Source organism: Herpailurus yagouaroundi, unplaced genomic scaffold (genome assembly GCF_014898765.1).
Source record: "Herpailurus yagouaroundi ecotype Mexico unplaced genomic scaffold, PumYag 161, whole genome shotgun sequence".
Lineage (NCBI taxonomy): Eukaryota > Metazoa > Chordata > Mammalia > Carnivora > Felidae > Herpailurus > Herpailurus yagouaroundi.
In genome coordinates this window covers 921567-944182 of record NW_024412402.1, presented here as the reverse complement: position 1 = coordinate 944182, position 22616 = coordinate 921567, and the positions used below count along the sequence as shown (strand labels likewise).

General features: G+C 43.9%; 1 protein-coding gene across 4 annotated transcripts in view; it reads left to right on the top strand.

The window, feature by feature from the left end:
• The window catches only part of SLC35F2 (solute carrier family 35 member F2), a 102659-nt gene that overhangs the window by 21733 nt on the left and 58310 nt on the right, over nt 1-22616 (top strand). For 3 of the 4 annotated variants that reach the window (XM_040482880.1, XM_040482878.1, XM_040482881.1), the window contains exon 2: nt 22044-22219. In XM_040482880.1, coding sequence (XP_040338814.1) covers nt 22044-22219 — 176 coding nt within the window. Of the gene's footprint in view, nt 1-11626; nt 11719-22043; nt 22220-22616 lie in introns of those variants that run through there. The other variant, XM_040482879.1, reaches the window with a different exon arrangement.

The window sequence follows — 22616 nt, the reverse complement described above, 5'->3', positions numbered from 1 at the left end:
CCACACGGGGCTCAAATTCACAAACTGCGAGATCGTGACCTGAGCCGAAGTCGGACGCTTAACTGACTGAGCCACCCAGGTGCCCCATGGACCCCGCTTTTTAGACACCAGTTGTGAGTCCCAGGCTGTCGCCTTGTACAGGGGGTTCTCATGACCCCCCGCCTCAGGTTCAATAATTTGCTGGAGTGGCTCACAGAACTCAGGAAAACAGCTTATTTATTAAACTACCAGCTTATCATGAAAAGATACAACTCACGAACAGCCAGATAGAAGAGATGCGTAGGGCAAGGAATGTGTGAGGGGAAAGGGCGTGGAACTTCACTATGTCCACCAACCTGGGAGGTCTCAGTCCTTCGGTTAGGATTTTTATGGAAGACGTCATCGTATAGGCACAGGTGATTAAATCGTTGGTCATTCGTGATTAACTCAACCTCAAGCCCCCTCTCTCCCTCCGGTGTTGCTCAAGGTTACACACCTTTAATCATAAATTGGTTCCCTTGGTAACCAGCTCCCCACCCCCTTAAGAGCTTTCCAAAAGTCACCTCATTAACATAAACTGGGGTGTGATTGAAACGGGCTGGTTCTGAAGACAGAAGATGCTTCTTTCTTATCACTGAGGAAAGAGCTTTGGTGGGGAGCCAAGATTAAAGCATATATTTCTTGTTATATCGCAGCATGTAAGGTGACCCATTCACAGGTTCCAGGAGCCTAGGGCGTGGGCACTTTTGAGGAGCCACTGTTCTCCCTACTCTCTTCTACACCAATGTCACACATTGGTGTAGAATCTAAAAGTGGTTCCAGTGAGAAAGTAGAGCACAGAGGCACACGAGAGGCTCCGTCAGTTAAGCGTCTGACTCTTGATTTCCGCTCAGGTCATGATCTTGCGCGCGGTTCGTGAGATCGAGCCCCACGTCGAGCTCTGTGCTGATGGCCCGGAGCCTGCTTGGGATTCTCTGTCTCCATCTCTGTCTGCCCCTCCCCTGCTTTCTCTCTCCCTCTCTCTCTGTCTCTTCCAAAAATAAATAAATAAACATTTAACTACAATAACAACAACAAAAGAAAGTAGAGCTCAAAGACCACCTAGATGCTGGTGAAAACGTAAACAATAATTCATAAAACGTCAAGGAAATCTTTTCTCAGCTCCTAACCCACAACTTTTGCACGTGGTGTTTGAAATAATCAACCAAGAATTGCTAGACCCTTTGTAACTTGCGGGATCTGTTTGAAAGAGATTAGGTAGCTGCTCATTCCTGTGGATGAGCTCCGTCTAGGAGCTCCAGTTAAGCTGGGTTATTGACAAAGTGAGTCGTTCCCTCTGCTGGCTCAGCATTCCTATTAAAGCCTTTCTCTTGACCCAAACAGCTTGTCTTTATTCATCAGGTCTCAGATGAAATATCACTTCATGAGTAAAGCCTCCCAAGAAATCTCAGATTAGGTTAGGTCCCATCCATCGTACCATTTTTGACAAAATGGGTGGACCTAGAGGGTATTATGCTAAAGGAAATAAATCAGACTGCTTCTTTGGTGTTTGTCTTCCCTGCTGTATTGTGAATTTGATGAAGGCAGAGCCGGTAATTTCTGTCCTCCGGAGGCTGGCAGTATCAAGAACCTGCTAGGTGGTAACAGATATTTGCTGAATTGAACTGGATGCCATTAAGAAGGCGGTAATAAAAGTAGGTCACTGTGGGTTGTTGAGGTTGCCTGCCAGGTTGGGGTGTTTCCATCGAGTAGACCAGACTTTTCCCAGAATTCTCTGGTGTGTAGATAGAAGTCCCGGGGTGGTATACCACTGCAAGGGCTGTCCCCTCTTGTCAGGACGGACACAGAGAGAAACTTGACTTGATCATCTTTGACACAGACCACCTCCTTCAGACCAGGCTGCGGTTTTCCGGGTGTGCTCTGTCCAGTCCATAGGTGTGGTTACCTTCAAATACTTCAAGTGGCTGTTCTCTGTCTCTCTCTCTCTCTGCATACTTCCTTGTGTGTGTGTGTGTGTGTGTGTGTTTTAAGGTTCAGTAACCAATCAGGGCAGTGAGTGCTGGCCCCTTCAACTAGCATCTGTTTGATTTTCTGCCAAACTCTAATTTTCCAGAGGATTTGATATTGGTAGCTTTCTCTTATTGGCTGTGGAATGATATCGTGATGATTAAAGTTCACAGGTATTGCAGGGACGCCTGGGTGGCTCTCGGTTGAGCATCTGACTTCAGCTCAGGTCATGATCTCGAGGTTTGTGAATTCAAGCCCCATGTCAGGCTTGCTGCTATCAGTGAGGATCCCGCTTCGGACTCTCTGCCCCCCCCCCCCCCCTTGAATCCCTCCCTCTCTTGTGCTTTTTCTCTCTCTCAAAAATAGACATTTAAAAAACAAAAGTCAAGGGGTGCCTGGATGGCTCAGCCAGTTGGGCGTCTGACTTTGGCTCAGGTCATGACCTCACATTTTGGGAGTGTGAGCCCTGCATCCAGCTCCGTGCTGATGGCTTGGAGCCTGCAGCCTGCTTTGGATTCTCTGTCTCCCTCTCTCTGCCCCTCCCATACTAGTGCTCTGTCTCTCTCTCTCTGTCTCTCAAAAAGAAATAAATGTAAAAAAATAAGTGATCAGAATGTGTTAGGATATATTTGCACGCAAAATTCCAAGTAAAATACAAAATAATTATAATTCTATAGTAACTGACTTAGTTCTGTGATAACCAGTCTGCAGTTATTAAGGAATGTATTATCCATTTTAAATATATATAGGAAAATATAATATTGAAGTCATGTTCAACGATCAGATAAAAGGCCAGACATTTAAAACAGAGATGGCAGTCACATGATCCTGTATTTTTGCAGCTTCACTCATTTTCATCAAATTGGTTAGAGAGAGGAAAAAAAAGGAATGGGCCCTCTGTTTTGAAGTTACTTTAACAGAATCATGTAGAAGGGGACATAGTCGGCTTAGCAAATGCACTTTACTTATGCTGGGGGTTTGTATTTTGTATCTGATTCTGCCCCTTTTGGACAACATCTGTTGGGTGACCCATTTCACCTCTCCCAGCCTCCATTTCTTCATCTGTAACCCAACAGCACTTTCCGGTGGATCAACAATTAAGTACGATAGGGTACAGAAAAGGTTTGTAAATTGCGAGGCACCGTGGAAGGCATGCAGTCAGGTATTCGGATGCTGTCCATTAGCATGAATGTAATAAATAAATAATAATTTGATAATGATGGATGCCCCGTTGGCAAATCCAGGGAGCATTAAGTCAGCAGTTTGGAAACCCTGAATTGTCAACAAAGAATCACAGGTCATGAGGAGGTTGGGGGAGAAACAAAAGAGAAAAGGTGAGCTCTGGGTCCATATTAGCACGAGGATTCAAAATGAGGAGTCAGGAAGCCTTTTTTGTTTTTCCAAATTAAAAAAAAAAACACCTTTTTTAATGTTTATGTTTGAGAGAGGGAGAGAGAGCACAAGCAGGGAGGGGCAGAGAGAGAGGGAGATAACAGAATCTGAAGTAGACTCCAGGTTCCGATCTGTCAGCAGAGAGCTCGACGTGGGGCTTGACCTTACGAACCTGGAGATCATGATCTGAGCTGAAGTCAGATGCTTAACTGACTCAGCCACTCAGGTGTCCCCAAGAAGTGTTCTAATGTTATTCTTTGTGCTTGCTTCTGGTCCCTTCACTTTCCTGGTTCTTTTAAGAAGGAACACAGATTTGAAAAAATAGATTTCTCCTTGTTAGAAAATTCGATACATACAAAAGGGGTAAAGAAGAAAAAACCAAAAAAATGTCCCATAGTCCTACCTAAATTCTCTGTTAATTTTAAGGCTCAACCAAGCAGTTTGACCCATCAATCATTCTAGTCACTGACTTCTTACCCCTTCCACTAGTACCCCGCCCTTGTTCCCACAGAGTCAGAATAAAATGAAACAGTTCTGGGAATGAGCAGCGTTGGGAGGTCCGGAGGTTGAAGTTCATACTGGGTGACAACATCATGAATTACAATTAAATTTTTTTTTAACATTTATTCATTTTTTGAGAGAGTGAGACACAGAGTATGAGCAAGGGTGGGGCAGCCAGAGAGGGAGACAGAGACTCTGAAGCACAGAGAGTCAGCACAGAGCCCGACACAGAGCTCGAACTCACAAACCGTGAGATCATGACCTGAGCCGAAGTAGGACGCTTGATCGACTGAGCCACCCAGGCGCCCTGTCCTGAATTATAAAGTGACTGGGTGTAATTGGATGGGTGCCTTGCTGCATTTAGACCCACACTAGGTTTGTTCTTCTCTCAACTTCTGTTGTATTGTTACAGAACACTGGAGAATCAGTTAGCCCCGCCTCCCCTCTAGTCTAAGACGTTCCATAGGACATACTGTGAAGATAAGTAGAGGGAAAATGTTTTGGTAATTTCAGAAGTGTCCTGTTCCATTGTTCTGTATAATAATCATAAATATAAGAAATGTGATGGGTGTTATAATAATTTATGGGGCGATTTTTGGAAGAGCTTGCTTCTTTACTTCATTAAGTACCAGACTGTGGTTTTGGCACATGCTTCTGGCACTGTAGATCAGAAAGCTGACATCTGAACCTCTGTCCCTTGGTGGAATATTCCAGTTTTCTATGTCTGGAAAATCACTGGGGGGGAGGGGTTGTCACCATGCTCTACCTAAAATGATTCTTGCTGTTCAAACTCACATTTATGCCTGAAAATAAATTTATCATGAGAATTGTTGCTGTCATTTGGATAGCTGCTGCCAGGAGGACTCTCCCAACAGAAAAGTCTACTTAGGAAATGGGAGGTCTGAAGTTGCTTGGTGAATCTTGAACAACGACAAAAGAAATTACTTGTCTGCCAAACCAACGCCCTCCACCTTCGTGACACCCATGCTTCTGTTTACACTCTTGGTATCTGCCTTCCAATTATGAACAACTTGTTAATAATTTTTTTAATGTTCTTTTATTTCTGAGAGAAAGGGAGACAGAGCATGACCAGGGGAGGGGCAGAGAGACAGAGGGAGACACAGAATCCGAAGCAGGCTCCAGGCTCTGAGCTGTCAGCACAGAGCCCGATGCGGGGCTGAAACCCATGAACTGTGAGATCATGACCTGAGCCAAAGTCGGATGCTTAACTGACTGAGCCACTCAGGCACCCCATGAGTGACTTGTTAAAAGATCAGGGCACTCTTGCTCCTCTGCAGGACTGGAGAAATGGATAACTTGCCACGTTTGCTTTTTCTAGAATTTATATCGTCCAGCAGCACCGAGCACTATCACTCCATCCGTTTCAGCATGCATTGCAGCTCATTTTACATTTTCGTTTTAAAGTTGAATGCTTTCCGCTCATACTTGGGTTGATGCATTTTCCAAGTTACATCGCAGGATGATTGCTTTTTTTTTTTTTTTAATCCATTATAGTCCCCACCTCCCCACCCACCCCCTGCTGCAGAGAGCCTGAGAGAGGCTTCAGAAAGGACTCTTCCTCTGGTGGCCTTTTTCACCTCTGTAACAGTTCAGCCAGCCCATAGTGATTCACATACTCGATAAAAATGAAAACATCATCGTTTCTGCCTTTTAGGAGCCTACAACCTACCCGGGGAGCCAAACACATATACTAAATAGAATATAGTATAAGATATTTTTTATTAGGTCAGCAATCTTCAGGGTTTTTCTCCATTATAAACTTATTATTTTTCCCGAATTCTGTATTTTGAAAGATTTTTGAAACTCCTTTACTCTGCACGTTTAAAAGTAATAATGAATTTATTTATTATCTTTCCCTTTTAATCAGACACCAAAGCTTCTGTTAGCAAGAGAGAATGAGTGTTAGCACCCTTGGTTGGAGTAAGTATAGCTGTAAGCAAATACATGTGATGTTTTGGTGAGTCTGCACAGCCTTATCATGGATAATGTAGGGTTTCTGTTATGCTTAGAAAAAACTTCATTATGGGAACATTGAAATAGAAGTAGAGATGGTTGCCTGCTGTGATGTACCTGTTACCTATTTTCTTTTTTGTAATTACTTCTTAAAAAATTTTTAAATGTTTATTTTTGAGAGAGAGAGAGAGTGGGAGCAGAGAGGGGCAGAGAGAGAGAGAGGGAGACACAGAATCCAAAGCAGGCTCCAGGCTCTGAACTGTCAGCCAAGAGCCCGACATGGGGCTCAAACCCATGAACCGCGAGATCATGACCTGAGCCGAAGTCAGATATTTAATCCACTGAGCCACCCCTTTTTAAATTACTTTTTAATTCCAGTACGGTTAACACACAGTGTTGCATCACCTGGTGCTCATCGTGACAAGTGCTCTCCTTAATCCCTATCACCTCCTTCACCCATCCCCTGACTTACCGCCCTTCTGGTAACCATCAGTTTGTTCTCTATAGTCGAGAGTCTGTTTTTTGGTTTTTCTCTCTCTCTTTTCCCGTTTGCTCATTTGTTTTGTGTCTTAAATGCCACATATGAGTGAAATCGTATAGTATTTGTTTTTCTGTGTTTTATTTCGCTTGGTATTATACTCTCTAGCTCCATCTATGTTGTTACATATGGCAAGATTTCATTCTGTTTTATGGCTAATATTATATATATATGTGTGTGTGTGTATATATATATATATATATATATGTATAATTTCTTTATCCTTTCAGCAATTGATGGACACTTGGGCTGCTTCCATAACCTGGCTATTATGAATAATGCTGCTATAAACATAAGGGTGCATGTATCCCTTTGAATTTGTGTTTTTGTATTTCTTGGGCAAATAACCCAGTAGTGCAATTACTGGATCGTAGGGTAGTTCTACTTTTAACTTTTTGAGGACCATCCATACTGTTTTCCAGAGTGGCTGCACCAGTTTGCATTCCCAGCAACAGTGCAAGAGGGTTCCTTTCTCTCCATAACACTTGTTATTTCTTGTGTTTTTGATTGTAGCCACTCTGACAGGTGTAGGTGGTATCTCATTGTGGTTTTGATTTGTATTTCCCTGGTGATGAGTGATGTGGAGCATCTTTTCATGTGTCTCTTGGCCATCTGGATGTCTTCTCTGGAGAAATGACTGTTCATGTCTTCTGCCCATTTTTTCTTTAATGTTTTATTTATTTTTGAGGGATAGAGCATGAGCGGGGGAGGGGTAGAGAGAGAAGGAGACACAGAATCTGAAGCAGGCTCCAGGCTCAGAGCTGTCATCACAGAGCCCAACATGGGGCTCGAACCCATGAACTGTGAGATCATGACCTGAGCCAGTCGGACACTCCACTGACTCAGCCACCCAGGCACCCACTTCTGCCCATTTTTAAATTAGATTATTTGTTTTGTTTGTTTGTTTGGTGTTGAATGGTATAAGTTCTTTATATGTTTTGGACACTAACCCTTTATCAGATATGTCATTTGCAAATATTTTCTCTCATTAAGTTACCTTTTAGTTTTGTTGATTGTTTCCTGTGCTGTGTAGAAGTTTTTTATTTTGTAGTACCAACAGTTTATTTTTGCTTTTATTTCCTTTGCGTGAAGAGACATATAGGCCTATTTAGAAAAATGTTGCTGAGGCTGGTGTCAGAGAGCTTATTGCCTATGTCCTCCTCTAGGATTTTTATGGTTTCAGGTCTTACATTTAGATCTTTTATCCATTTTGAGTTTATTTTTGCCTGTCACCCATTTGCGATACTTATCAGCTCATCTTGTTTTCACTTATACCTCTCCACTTCCTCCCTTCTAGGTTATCTGAAAGTAAATCTCAGGCATCATACAACTTCATGCATAAATATTTCAGTATTACTCTCTAAAAGATAAGGGCTTAAAAAGCATAGTCATATATTGTTCCACCTAAAAGTTAGCAATAACTCCTTAATATCCAATATCTAGTCCATGTTCAAGTTTCCCCAACTATCACATAATTTTTAAAATAGTTTCTTCACATCAAAATGCGTGCAAGTCCATCCATTTCAACAGGTTGCTTTGTTGACATCTCTTTCTTCTGTAGGCTTCGTCTTGCTCTTTTTTTCTTGCACTTTATTTCTGAAGAAACAGTTTGTCATGTAGAGGTGACCACATCCTGGGTTTTGAGTGAAAGACTGTATCTTTCTGGTGGGTTTACAATATTTCCTTCTCAATATGTTTTTAGGGACTCCTGAGTGGCTTGGTTGGTTGAACATCCCACTTTGGTCCGGGTCATGATCTCACAGTTTGTGAGTTTGAGCCCTGTGTCGGGCTTTCTGCTGTCAGCACAGATCCTGCCTGGGGTCTTCTGTTCCCCTGCCTCTCTCTGTCCCTCCCCTACTCCCCTGTGTGCGTTTGTATGCTCTCTCTCTTTTTCAAAAATAAATAAATATTAAAAAAAATTTAAAGTAAATAAACAAATAAAAATGTTTTTAAATGCATAAGATAACATATGTAGGATTATAATGGAAACCAGTTACAGCTATTTGGGTATTAAACTATTAAAAACACATCATGAGGGGCACCTGGGTGGCTCAGTCGGTTGAGCATCCAACTTTGGCTCAGGTCATGATCTCAGAGTTCTTGGGTTCGAGCCCCACATCAGGCTATGTGCTGACAGCTCAGAGCCTGGAGCCTGCTTTGGATTCTGTGTCTCCCCCTCTCTCTGCCCTTCTTACACTTGTGCTTGCTCTCTCTCGCTCTCTCTCTCCTCAAAAATAAATAAAAGCATTAAAAAATTAAAAATAAAACACATTGTGATATATGTTAATGTTTCTTTAAAAAAATTTTTTTTTTATGCTAAGTGAAATAAGTCATAGAGAGAAAGATACTACTATATGTTTTCACTCTTATGTGGATCCTGAGAAACTTAACAGAAACCCATGGGGGAGGGAAGGAAAAAAAAAAAAGGTTAGAGTGGGAGAGAGCCAAAGCATAAGAGACTCTTAAAAATTGAGAACAAACTGAGGGTTGATGGGGGTGGGAGGGAGGGGAGGGTGGGTGATGGGTATTGAAGAGGGCATCTTTTGGGATGAGCACTGGGTGTTGTATGGAAACTAATTTGACAATAAATTTCATATATTAAAAAAATATATTTCTTTTAAAGACTTTTTTAAATGTTTGTTTATTTTTGGGAGAGAGAGAGAGAGAGAGAGAGAGAGAGAGAGAGCGCCAGCAGGGGAGGGGCAGAGAAGAGGGAGACACAGAATCTGAAGCAGGTTCCAGGCATTGAACTGTCAGCACAGAGCCCAACATGGGGCTCGAACCCATAGATGGTTAGATCATGACCTGAACCAAAGTTGGTCGCTTAACCCACTGAGCCACCCAGGTGCTCTATATGTTTCTTTTAAATAACACATTAGGGGTTCCTGGGTGGCTCATTGGTTGAGTGGCTGAGTCTTGATTTTGGCTCAGGTCATGATCCCAGGGTCGTGGGATTGAGCTCCATGCTCAGTGCAGAATCTGTTTGGGATCCTTTCTTTCTCTCTCTCTCTTTACCATCCCCAGCTCGGGTTCTCTTTAAAAAAGTAAAATAAAATAAAAAAATGAAAAGAACACATTAAATAAGAGATCTCACAATGGGTATCTAACTATAATAATTTTGGAGTAGTGATGAATGTAAGTGATATTTTGAATTTCAGCAACAGTGGTCGAACGATCAGTGAATGCTTGTGATGCGTTGGCGGCCCGGTCTTAGGTACTACTATAGTTTGTTGCCTGTGTTTATAATTGGAGGGAATGTTAACCTTCAGTTAAATGTTACTGAAAATCAGGATGTATTTTTTTTCCCATCCAAATCCATAGATTCTCCATAATATTTTCATTGACCTGGTCCACAGATCCCATTAAACACCTTGTGGTCCTGTTTTTTTCTGGCAGGGATATTTCATAGGTATTGTAGCTTGCCATCGGGAGGAGCTATTGATGTTTATTGCCTCGATTCATTATTTTATTAGGAGTTGTAAGCCATTGTATTTCTGTCATTCTGTTTTTAATTATCCACATATTTCAAAAAAGACAAACTGTCATCCACTCATTACCCTGAGGCATCATTTGTGTAGGAAGGGCGGGGTGAATGTTTGCTTCCTCTGTCTGTATCAGTTTTCAAAATAATGGGCTATTGATTCCCTAGCGTCCTTCAAAGATGACCAGTGAGTTTTGTTTTTAAAAATTTTAATCATTGCTTACTAACTCATGGATTGAAACATATTTGAGGCATCTCAATCCTTTGCAGTTGTTCTTCTTGATGTACAGATTGTCTTTTTGTCATGACTCCAGTAGTCTTTTGATCACCACCTTGACATCTGGTGTGACAAGGTATTCCAGACTGATTTTGTACATTTCTAGCCCCAGGTCAGAAATCAACCATTCTCCAGGGATTCCTAGTTCTTTTTTCTGGGAAATAGTTATCTAGTTGCCATATCCGGGCTCTAAGAGTTTTCATGATTGCTGGTCGGTCATTGTTTTCGACTGGCTTTTCCGGGGACAGGGATAGGATTACACATTTTTAAAACATATGAAATGCCTTATGAGTTAATTCTGGCGTTCAGTAAAGTTCAGAACTATAAGGGTTTTTAGTGTACCCTATTTAGTCTTATATCTTCATCTCCTTTTTCCTATACTATAAATCGATAACACCAGCATAATTTTTTCCTGCTTTATTTCATAGTATATACACGCAACCTCAAATTAATGTCAGTAGTACCTCCAAACAGTTTGAGATATTTTACAGTTCTTGTTGTTTCTTTGGTAGATTCCATTAGGAATGTACTGTCAAATCAGTGTGTTTTAGAGTCACTTGAGGGGCACCTGGGTGCCTCAGTAGGTTAAGCGTCCAACTCTTGATTTCAGCTCAGGTCACGAACTCACAGTTTTTGGGTTTGAGCCCCGCGTCGGGCTCCTTGCTGACAAGTGCAGAGCCTGCCTGAGATTCTCTCTTTCCCTCTTTCTCTCTGCCTCCACCCACTCTTTCTCTCTCAAAAATATATAAACTTAAAAAAAAAAAATTTTTTTTTTTAAGTCACTTGAAATAATTCCTCTCTACTTGGTTTTGCTATCAACTTAAAACATCCTTAAGTCATGTAACATTTTGGTTTTTATTTTAGGTATGGCTTTTTGAAACTTCAATTTTTGCTCTGTGATTATAATCTAAAACATTTACAAGGCTCCTAAGACAAATCTATAAAGCAAGGTGTATTAGACATTATATTTTAGTTTGCTGTCTTTCCTGACCTATAGATAGCTTTGAAAACAGTTTGTGTTTTATCTTTACACTTAAAAATAACAGAGGTAAACGTTAGCATTCCATACCCTTTGTCGTCCACATTTGCTTCTTTTTAAAGGCGGTCCTGGTGGTCACTGTATGACGGTTTACAGAGATGCTTGCCTCACTTTTTATAGCAATACACCACTCCTTTGTGTTTATTGGCTGGCTCCCTGTTGTCAGACATTTAGGGTTTTTCGTTAGTCTTTTACCGTTACAGATAGCGCCACAGTGAAGAGCCTGTATGCACGCCTTTTGTGTTTTTGCCAGAGTATCTTTGCGACAGACCCCTAGAAGTGAAACTGCTAGAAACGCCCTCCCTGTCATGTCCCCCAGTAACGACCGAGTCATTTTGCATTCTTGCCAGCAATGGTCAGAAGTACCGTTCAGTCTTTTGAAGTGTCAAAACCAGATTCCGACCAGACGACTGCCATTCGTTCCATGGATTTCTAGAGCTGAGAGACCTCAGAATGGGAAGCACCCACCATTCTAGAGCTCTGCTACCTGAAGTAGGACGTAATCTAGTGGTTCCTTGCTTGCCTTCGAGGTGATGATGTGTACTAGTACACTTTCCAGTCTTTGAAATTTGGCTTTTGTGATCTTGGTGATGCCTTTTCGCACGAGAACGGGGGTTCCTCCAAAGCGCTAGCTCCTTGTGCCTTAATTAGAATTAGACGATACACAAATGGCTAAATTTTTGAATCATAGAAATGTAGACATAGGAAGAATATAACCTGTCATTGAGGCTGCTTCTCACTGGGTAATAACAACTACTTACTAATTTTCTAGCCTGCTGCAGTATACTTTAAAATGCTCTCGTAATAGACACTGGCTAATCTAGATGCTAAATGAGAAGATTTGGTCTGAACGAGTATTTCTTTTCAGATGTGTAACAGGATTTTTATAGAAGGGCTGGAAGTTACTGTTCTGTACCAGGTAAACATGGTACAAGGTGGCAGGTAAATACAGAGGGGTGGGTTTTAAAATCTCCCCAAGGAAGCTGTGCTCTGTGCAAGTCTTTTAGCCCTGTTCATGGAATCCGGCCTTTAGCTGACAATGTGCAGTGCAGCAGCAGAGATTGATTGAGACATAAAGTGAAGGAAAACGTGACATTTGCATTCCAACAATGCATTTTATGAGTCGTTTGGAACTCTTCTTTTTTTAAATTAAATTAAATTTTATTTTATTAAAAAAATGTTTTTAAATGTTTATTTATTTTTGAGAGAGACAGAGAATGCGAGTGGGTGAGGGGCAGAGAGAGAGGGAGACACAGAATCTGAAGCAGGCTCCAGGCTCTGAGCTGTCAGCACAGAGCCCGACCCAGGGCTCAAACTCACGAGCTGTGAGACCATGCATGACCTGAGCCGAAGTCAGATACTCAACCGACTGAGCCACCCAGGCGCCCCAAGGATTCTTCTTTTTCTTCAAATAAAAGGGAGAGACTAACTCAGCGGTTTGTAATCCTCCTTGCATGTTAGACTCACCGAGGGGGCTCTGCAAGGAGGATATCTGGACCCCACCTCCTGAGAATCTGATTCAGCTGGTTTGAGGTCAGGGTTTTGTTGTGTTTCTTTTCTTTTTTTGTTTGTTTGTTTTGTTTTTAATCCTCCAATGATTTTTTTTTTTTTTAATACACACAAGTGGAGGACTACTGGTCTGACTTTGCAAGTCAAGAAGAAGCTAAAGAAATGAATCAATCCAATCATTGCATCTCATGTATATTTGATGTAAAACTGGTGTTTGAAGTAGGCAAGAACTCGTATAGCTTTTTCTTCATTCCTGAATCTTCCTGGAAATTGCTCACTTTTCTGGTCCGTAATCGAGTGGTTCATCCCCTGTGAACCTTCTCTGGGCAGTCTGGACCCTTTCTTCCCATTGGCCACACACCCAGCTCGGCACTGACGCTTCCTCATGTTGTTGTGTTGGGAGGTCTAGCTCCTGGACCAGACAAAAAGCTCCTTAGCATGTTTAAAAATGGCAGATGTCCATTAAGCACTGTGTTAACCATGGAGGATGCGCTGTCCGTGTTCTGTCGGAGTATAGTGTTGGTTGGAGAAGAATCAGAAACAGTGTGGCAGGTGCTACAATAGAGGGATGTGGTGTCTGTTCAGGGCACAGAGCGTGAGCCCCCTGACCTGGTCAAGATAGGATAGGGTCTGGGACCAGGAAACACTTGGCCCTTTCAATTCTAAATCCCTTTTGCTCGGCAGGTGTTAGGCACCCAACAGACTTTGGTGAATCCATGACTGACGAGCTTACTGACTGAATAAATGAATAAGAGGAGACAGAAGGTACAGTGTCAGTAACCAGTGTGTGCGTGAGTCTGTATTTTGGAACGGGAGGAATATAAAGATAAGCATTCTTATGTCTTCTGCAAGAAGGAAGAGGGGAAATAAAATACTTTAAAACTCTTCTTTTCTTTCAATCCTTATATTCTTAAATTCACACAATACATCCAAATGGTAATGTGGTCAGCAGGGACCATATTCAGTCAATTTTCCACCCACTTTCCCGCGCCTGCGCCCCAAGGGTCGAGAGCCCGTGTTTGCTCCGCTTTCTGGAGGCCTGGCTCCCACCGCGGAAGCCACCTCGGGAAACCTGTCTTAGAGTTGGACCATATCCTGCCATTGACGTTCACCACAGGAGGGGTTCCGTTTGAAAACTCGTGACAGGACATATCCCATGGTTAGAGGCACGTTGCTTCTGGCAGCTTCCCTCAGAATGGAACAGGTTTTGTTACGGGTTGGAGAGTCCCTGTGCTCAGTTCAGAATTCATGTGAACGAGGACCTTGTGGGGAAACGCAGACAATTCAGCGTGAAGGCATAGCAGCACTTGTCTTGGGGCCTTTGGTATCTCTCTGCAAGTCAGAGTATTTTTCTCTTCTCTCCCCCTTTGTTCAACCTCCACCCATTTCAGCCTGTCTCTCTATCTCTCTCCCTCTCCCTCCTTGTCTCTCTCTCGTTCTCTTGCTTTCCCTTTATAGATGAGGTCATTATGATCTGGAGCCAAGAGGAGCGCATTCCTGTAACGTTAAATCTCTGTACTCAATTTGTGACTTTTTCTTTCTTTCTTTCTTTTTTTTTTTTTTAGAAAATGGTGATACTTTATAGTTGGAGGACAGCTTGCTTAATTGTGCTATTTAATTTTTTTTTTTCAACGTTTATTTATTTTTGGGACAGACAGAGACAGAGCATGAATGGGGGAGGGGCAGAGAGAGAGGGAGACACAGAATCGGAAACAGGCTCCAGGCTCTGAGCTGTCAGCACAGAGCCGGACGCGGGGCTCGCACTCACGGACCGCAAGATCGTGACCTGAGCCGAAGTCGGCCGCTCAACCGACTGCGCCACCCAGGCACCCCAGTTGTGCTATTTTAGATTGCAGATGTGAGCTTCCTGGAGGAATTCGGTCAATTTGTTAACAGGGCTTAGTGCTTCCATACTCCTTATTCTCACTTATTTCAAATTTATAATTGCTTTTGAGTCCATTGTGGGACGTGAAAAATGTTCTGGCTTTGGTTCGGTTATGGGCCACTTACTGGCTTTCTGGCGCCCTGTACTTTGGACACCCGGCTCCCCGCTGATGTGCAGGGAAGGAAGGTTCGTACTGGTAGGAGAGAGATCGGGCTAGACTCCTTTCCCGACAGCAAGGTGGGTGCAGGGATCCTTCAGAGACGGGGTTTCCTAATAAAAGCTCTGTTCTGAAATCATAATGGAGATGTGAAGGAGGGTGAAGAGAGGGATGTGGGGGAAGGAGAGTGAGGAGAGAGAGATACAGAAAATAAGAAGATACCAACTATGAGGGATGATCTCACGTATTATCCCAAGACCTGTGTGCTGCAGGGGGAACAGCAGATATTTAATGACCAGAAAAGTTGGGCATCCATTCTGCTTCTGTATCATCTGGGGCAAAACACTTCCTTCTTCTGGGTCACAGTCTCTTCCCTGTAAGAAAAAGTAGGGATTAGCACCAAAGTCCTGTCTTCCCGAGACTTTCTTCCAGGGAGGGGAGGAGAGGTTTCCCTGGGTCTTATTCTTTAAGCACGTTTGGACCCCTGATCTTTTAAAAGCTGAGAGCCCTGACTTCCTCTGCCTTCTACTCCCTGTATGACTGTGGGTGAATTCGTGTCATTTTCCTCGTTTGGAACAGGAGGGTAGTCCCTTTTCTCGGGGTTGTAAGGATTATGCTGAGAATGTGTGCTATAGTGATACCAGTTGAACACTGAAACGCAGGAAAAGTGGAACCATTTCTTTGTTGACCTACCCTTCCTCACATGATTCCAGAGGGGGAGGTATGAGGCTGGGGACAGTGACATGAAATGCATACACTTTTCCTCATTTTGGCTTTGGCCCCTTAACTTCTGTAGACTCCTAATGTGCTATACGGACCAAGTGGCAAATTTCTTTTGTCTTGGATAGAGCGGCCTCAAATGTAGAATCAGCGTCTCCTTCAGAAAGAAGTGAGCTCAAGAGGAAGAGGTCAGGACCCCTGGACCCATTTCGCCTCATGTGCCTGTGATAGGGAGAGTCTTCCTAGAAAGAATGCTGCCCTTGTGGGAGCAAGTCCTGAACTCACCTGGATGAAAATGTCCTTCAATAGCCTTAAAAAGATGCCTTTCCAGGGGCACCTGGGTGGCTCCATCGGTTAAGTGTCCAACTTCGGCTCAGGTCATGATCTCACAGTCCGTGAGTTCGAGCCCCACGTCGGGCTCTGTGCCGACAGCTCAGAGCCTGGAGCCTGCTTCGGATTCTGTGTTTCCCTCTCTCTCTCTGCCCCTCCCCTGCTCATGCTCTGTCTCTCTCTCTCTCTCAAAAATAAATAAAAACGTTAAAAAAAAAAAAAAAAGAGATGCCTTTCCCTCTAGCCAGTTACTGATCTTACTCTTCCCTTCAAAGGGTGGGGGTGCCTTCAGTTCCTAACCTGAAAAGTAACTGAGTAAACAACATTTCTGCATGAAGTAATAGAATCCTTTGAAGAACCTTCAAGCAAAACAAGTAAAACTGAAGATGCTTCTGCCCTAAGAGCAACAATTCCACTGTTAGGTATTTCTCTAGAGCAAATGATTCCTTTAAACTTCCTGAAACATAGGAGGTCATTCTATTTGTAGGGTACTCTGAGTAGTTCCTATCGGGCCATCCTGAGGAGATTTTTTTTTTTAATGTTTGTTTATTTTTGAGATGGAGGCAGAGTGCGAGTGGGGGAGGGGCAGAGAGAGAGGGGGAGAGACAGAATCCGAAGCAGGCTCCAGGCTCTGAGCTGTCAGCACAGACGTGGGGCTCAAACTCACAGACCGTGAGGTCATGACCTGAACCGAAGTCGGACGCTTAACCGACTGAGCCACCCAGGTGTCCCTGAGGAGCCTTTTTTAAAAATGTTTATTTCTTTATTTTGAGAGAGAGAGTGAGAGCATATGAACGAGAGTAGGGGAGGAGCAGAGAGAGGGAGAGATTGAATCCCAAGCAGGCTCCACACTGTCAGCACAGAGCCCGGCACGCAGTGCTCCTTCCCACGACCCTGGAATCATGACCTGAGCCGAGATCAAGAGTCTGATGCATAAGCGACTGAGCCCCCCAGGCACCCCGATCCTGAGGAGATTCTGTCTTGGCACATCAACAAGCCATTTGCACCAATTTGCTGAATGCCAGGAAAACCCTTAGATATGTACGTCAGGAGGCATATACAGGAATGTTTGTAGAGGCTTTTTTTAAATAAAAATTCGTGCGCGCGCGCGCGCGCACACACACACACACACACACACACACACACACACACACAGGGATACAACCTAAATATCAGGAAGGGAACGGATAAAGTGATATGATCATGTAGAAAGGACTGAAGCAGAACTAACGTACCAACTCGGATGACGCTCAGACAGTGTTGATCAAAATAGCGGGTTGCAAAAGTATACATACGTATCATGCTGTCTCTATAAAATTTAAACACAAGCAAAACAACACTTTATTGCTTAGGGATATTTACAGACATTTTAAAATATATGTAAATGCAGGGAATGATAAATCCCAAGTTCTGGAATAAGAAGTTACCCCAGAGAGCTGACACTGGGGAGAACCCAAGGGGGCTATGTTGACGTTGCCAGTATTTTAGTTTTTAAGCTCCCTGGTAGATCCATAAATACGTGTTGGCTCTACAGTATACTTTGTTCTATGTTAACTCTCCTGTGGAGATTTCCCTATAGAGCGAATGAAAGCTGTGAGAGAGGAGTCCAAGATGAGACAGGCAAGCAAGCCAGGGGTCAGATGGTGGGTGTCTCTGTGGGCCATTTACAAGTTTGGCTTTCGTCTAAGGGCAAAGGGGACCCACAGAAAGGTGTCAGGAAGCGTGGGAGGGGTCCCGTCAGGTTAGCAGCTGGAACATTAACTCCTGCTACCCAGCAGGGACTGGATTTGTGGAGAGTGGAGCAGTTAAGAGAAATTTGCCGTGGCCCCAATGGTAGAGAACCTCCTCCTTGAAATGCCATCTTCTGCTTCCAGAATGTTCTTCCTTCCTTTCTCTCTCCCTCTTCTCTGGCCATGCCCTTTTATCCCCATCTCTAATTCCTCTTCCTCCTCTGGCCCCTTAGTGTTGTTGTTTCCCAGAGTGTTTTTTTTTTTTTTCCCACCCTGTTTTCATTTTTTAGGGACATGTCTTAGTAATATGACTCATATCCCACCTTCAGTTACCATCTCCATGCTCTTGGTTCTCACATTTATTTCTGCAACCCCATCCTTTTTCCCAGCTCCAAACTGCCTACTGGATAGTTTTCCTTGACTGTCTCATAGTTGAAACAGAATCCAGCATGTTTGAAATGGAGTTATTCTCCTTTCCACACGTGCCTTTTCCTGCTGTGTTTGGGGTCTTGATTGAGCGTACTACGATCTATCCCGTTGTCTGATCTAGAAAACCGGGTCTGATTCCAGACTCCTCTCTCTGTCATCTTCCCTCTGTAACTGGGCTTCATGTTAGGGATTAAGGGTGAGGCTTGGGTGCCCTGTGCTGTGACATGTTTAGGGACCCAAGAATGCTCAAGTCCTGCCTTTCTAGTCCCTTTTCTGCCCTCCTCGTCAGAAGATTTCAGTGACCTCACCACCAGCAAGATAACGATGCCGACTTCAGAGCATTATCGCATCCAAGGCCCTTTTGGATCTGGCTGCTCTTGACTTTTCATCCTCATTTGCTGCCATTTTTCTGTCCCAACACTCTTTGCAATCGACCCACTTGAATGAACCCACCAAGGGCTCGGTGCCTTGGTACATATACCACTCTTTCTGCTTAGAATTGGAACGTGTTTTCTGACCATGCTTGTCTGGTGAATTCTTAAAGTCTTTAAAACTAGCCCGTGATAGCCCTGGTCTTGCTGGGCCCTAATTCCTAGTTTACGTGCCTGCTTATCCCCGGCAGACTCTGAACCTCTGAGGCACACAGAGAGCCCACTCGCTCTTTACCTTCCTGTCCTGATACACTGCCAAGGCTCTGCTAGTGTGTTTAGAGTCAACTCTCCCAGCAAACGTCCCCTTTCTCTTTCTGCCCTGTACTAGGATTGTGGGAGATGAGTCGCAAAGTACTGAGACAGACATTCCACAGGAAAAAAATACGTTGTAACTGTAAACTCTTAGAACAGATATTCTATCTTCTGCAGTTTTGGTATTTGCTACCTCACTTAGAGCAACTCTGGGAGGAAGTATGTATATAGAGTGCATTTTAAACAAAAGTTTCAGTGTTCTCCGTCCTGCTTCCTGACCTTTCCAGGAGCTATCTTCGTGATCTGTCTTCAGTTTCTTTTTTGTCAGTCTTCAGGTTTTTAGTCGCAGTGCCTTCTGCTCATCTGCCAGACATATTTAAGCTTCCTCAGTCCTTTTAGCAAGATGATGATGGTGATGATGATGATGATGATGGTGATGATGATGATGATGATGATGATGATGATGGTGGTGATGATGATCATAAACCCGTCTCTTCAACATTGCTGCTTATTCTTCAAACTCTTTCCTTATTCCTATTCTCCTTTTCATCATTAAAAAAAAAAAAACCAGCTATTTATGCTTGGTACATTTACTTGCTCATGTTCTGTTCACTCTGCCCCCTGGAATCTGACGTTAGGCATTACCACGAGGAAAAGCTTTCTTTCAAAGGTGTAAGCGACTTCCAGCTTGCCAGTCCAGCTGTGTCTCTTTAACTATGATGCTGCTTCTTCTCCCTGTAGTTTTTGATACTATGGTATTGATGATCTCTTCCTCTTAAAAATGTTCTCCACTCTTCACTTCTGTATCATGGTACTCTTTTTTAAAAATTTTGTTTGTTTTTTATTTAGAGAGGGCACATGAGCAGGGGAGGGGCAGAGAGGGAGAGAGAGAGAGAATCCAAGTAGGCTTTGCAGTGTCCAGACACAGGGCTCGATCCCACGACTGTGAGATGATGACCTGAGCCCAAATCAAGAGTCAGATGCTTAACCCCCTGAGCCACCTCGGGACCCCTCACGGTACTCTTACAATTTCTAGTCTGTCTCTGATCTTGCAGTTCATCTATTTGGGCACATATGATTCTATCTTTATCCACTGACGTGTGTTCAACAAATATTTATCGGGTGACAATGAAGTGCCAGGCACTGGATGTGTGGTGGAGAACAAAACAGATTATGGTCTAACTTTCTGAAGTCCAGAGTTTAAACTTGGTGTTTGTTATCTATTACTGTTTAACAAATTACCACAAACTTAGCGACTTAAAATAAGATACACTTACTGTCACAGTTTTTGTGGATCGGGCATCTGGGCGTGGCTTACCTCTGCCCTGTGTTCCGGGGTCTCTCACGAGCCTGCAGTCACGGTGTCGGCCGGGGCCGGGGACCCCCCTGCAGCCTCCAGCGGGAGGGGTCCGCTTCCAGGCTCATGTTCATGTTGGCAGGATTCCTTTCATGGCAGACCGGTGGACGGATGGCCTCGGTGCCCCAGCACCCTCAGCTCCTTGCCACGTGGGTCTGTGTATGTGGCACCTTGTTTCATCGGAGCTAGTGAGGAGGAGGGGCCAAAGAGTTGACTTGCAAGGTGGGAGTTGTGACCTCGTGGAATATGTTGGTGGAAGTGATATCCCATTACTTCTACTGTGTTCTAATGGTTAGAAGCAAGTCACAGATCCTGCCCACGCTCAAGATGAGATTACATGGGACAAAACTGCCAGGAAGCAGAGACTCACTAGGGGCCTTCTTAAGAGTCCCCCTGTCACAAACCTTTTACTGTTTTTCCCTCGGATGGTACAGCCATCTCCATCTCCTGCTTTTCCAGTGAACTCACTCCCCTTCCCTTGACCACACCTGCTTCTCATCCTGTATTCCCTAACCTGGTCAGCCGCCTTGTATGTGTCCAGTCGTCTACTCTGGAAAGGAAACCCCGAGATCATTTTCAGTGCTTCCTCCGGAGGTTTAATGGGCCACTGGGTTCTGTACGTTCTCCCCCTGGGGCGTCTTTCATGTCATTCTGTACTTTCCATCGACACTGACCTGGCTTTAGTTGGTTGTTACGATGCCTCTTTTTTTTTTTAAATACCAAAAGGCAGAGACCTGGTCTTATTCTGTGGATCCAAAGTGCCAGCCTCGAGAACAGTGATTCCGAGTCTTGGCCATACCCTGGAATCACTCAGGGAGCTTGGAATGTCACCGGTGCCTGGGACCCACTGCCAGACGTGATGGCAAAGTGGGTCCCAGGTGCAGCTGGACGTTGGCATTTAAAAAATCTCTGTGGGGGGCGCCTGAGTGGCTCAGTTGGTTAGGCGACTGACTTCGGCTCAGGTCATGATCTCGAGGTTCGTGAGTTCGAGCCCCGTGTCGGTCTCCGTGCTGACAGCTCAGAGCCTGGAGCCTGCTTCGGATTCTGTGCCTCCCTGTCTCTCAGCCCCTTCCCTGCTTGCTCTCTGTCTCTCAAAAATAATAAACATTGAAAAAAAATTTTTTAAATCTCTGTGATTCAAGCGTGCAGGCAACAGTGAAAGCCTTAGTTGAAGAAATCAATCAAGTCTCTGGGAGAATGAAAGGAGGAAAAAATGGTAAACATTTAGTGAATAGGAAGAATTGAAAACTAGAGTTAAAGTTGCGTTAAAAAAATCACACACCCTACAGACAGAATGTGACACAGCAAAGTGATCAAAATGATCTCTAAAATGATCAGTGAAGGGGTTCCTGGGCAGCTCAGCAGGTTAAGTATCCGACTTCAGCTCAGGTTATCATCTCACAGTTCAGAAGTTCGAGCCCCACGTCAGGCTCTGTGCTGACAGTTCGGAGCCTGGAGCCTGCTTCGAATGCTGTGTGTGTGTCTCTCTCTGCCCCTCTCCTGTTTGTGCTCTGTTTCTCTCTAAAAAACAAGCAAACAAAAAACATTAAAATGATCAGTGAAGTTTGGGAATATGTACCTTTGTGGGAATGAGAAATGTGGGAAATCAGAAATGTCAAAGAGTGAAAGATGTAGTTTGTTAAAATGCAATGCTTTATTATTAAAAAAAATTTTTTTTAAATGTTTATTTATTTTTGAGAGAGAGAGAAAGAGCACAAGCAGGAGAGGGGTGGAGAGAGAGAGGGAGACACAGAATCCAAAACAGGCTCCAGGCTCTGAGCTGTCAGCACAGAGCCCGATGCGGGGCTCGAACCCACGGACCGTGAGATCATGACCTGAGCTGAAGTCGGGCGCTTAACCGACTGCGCCACCCAGGCGCCCCTAAAATACAACACTTTGGTTTTTGTGTTCATGAAGTAAGCAAAACAGTGAAATAAAAACCGCCTGGAATAATTCACATTTTTCTTTGTGTTTAGTATGTGTGTGTGTGCGGGCACGCGCACATAAGGTATAATTTACTTGCAAGTCGTTCTGAGTTTCTCCTTTATTTTCCAGGAACATCTTGAAGACAGTTGCGTTGGGTCAGATGTTGTCCTTGTGTATATGCGGGACGGCCATTACCAGCCAGTACCTGGCAGAAAGATACAGAGTGAACACGCCCATGCTTCAGAGCTTTATCAACTATTGCCTGCTGCTTCTGTTTTATACGGTGATGCTGGCATTCCAGTCAGGTCGGTACAACGTGAGAGTGGCCTTTGGAGCCAGTTATCTTTATAAAAATGTTGGGCTTCTGATTACTTAAAGAATAAAATGCGAGGGGCGCCTGGGTGGCGCAGTCGGTTAAGCGTCCGACTTCAGCCAGGTCACGATCTCGCGGTCCGGGACTTCGAGCCCCGCGTCAGGCTCTGGGCTGATGGCTCGGAGCCTGGAGCCTGTTTCGGATTCTGTGTCTCCCTCTCTCTCTGCCCTTCCCCCGTTCATGCTCTGTCTCTGTCTGTCCCAAAAATAAATAAACGTTGAAAAAAAAAAATTTAAAAAAATAAATAAATAAATAAAATGCGAGGTCAAACCAAGAACAGGAAACTATTTTTCATCCAAGTTATTAGAAGAGGAGGGCACCTCTGAATG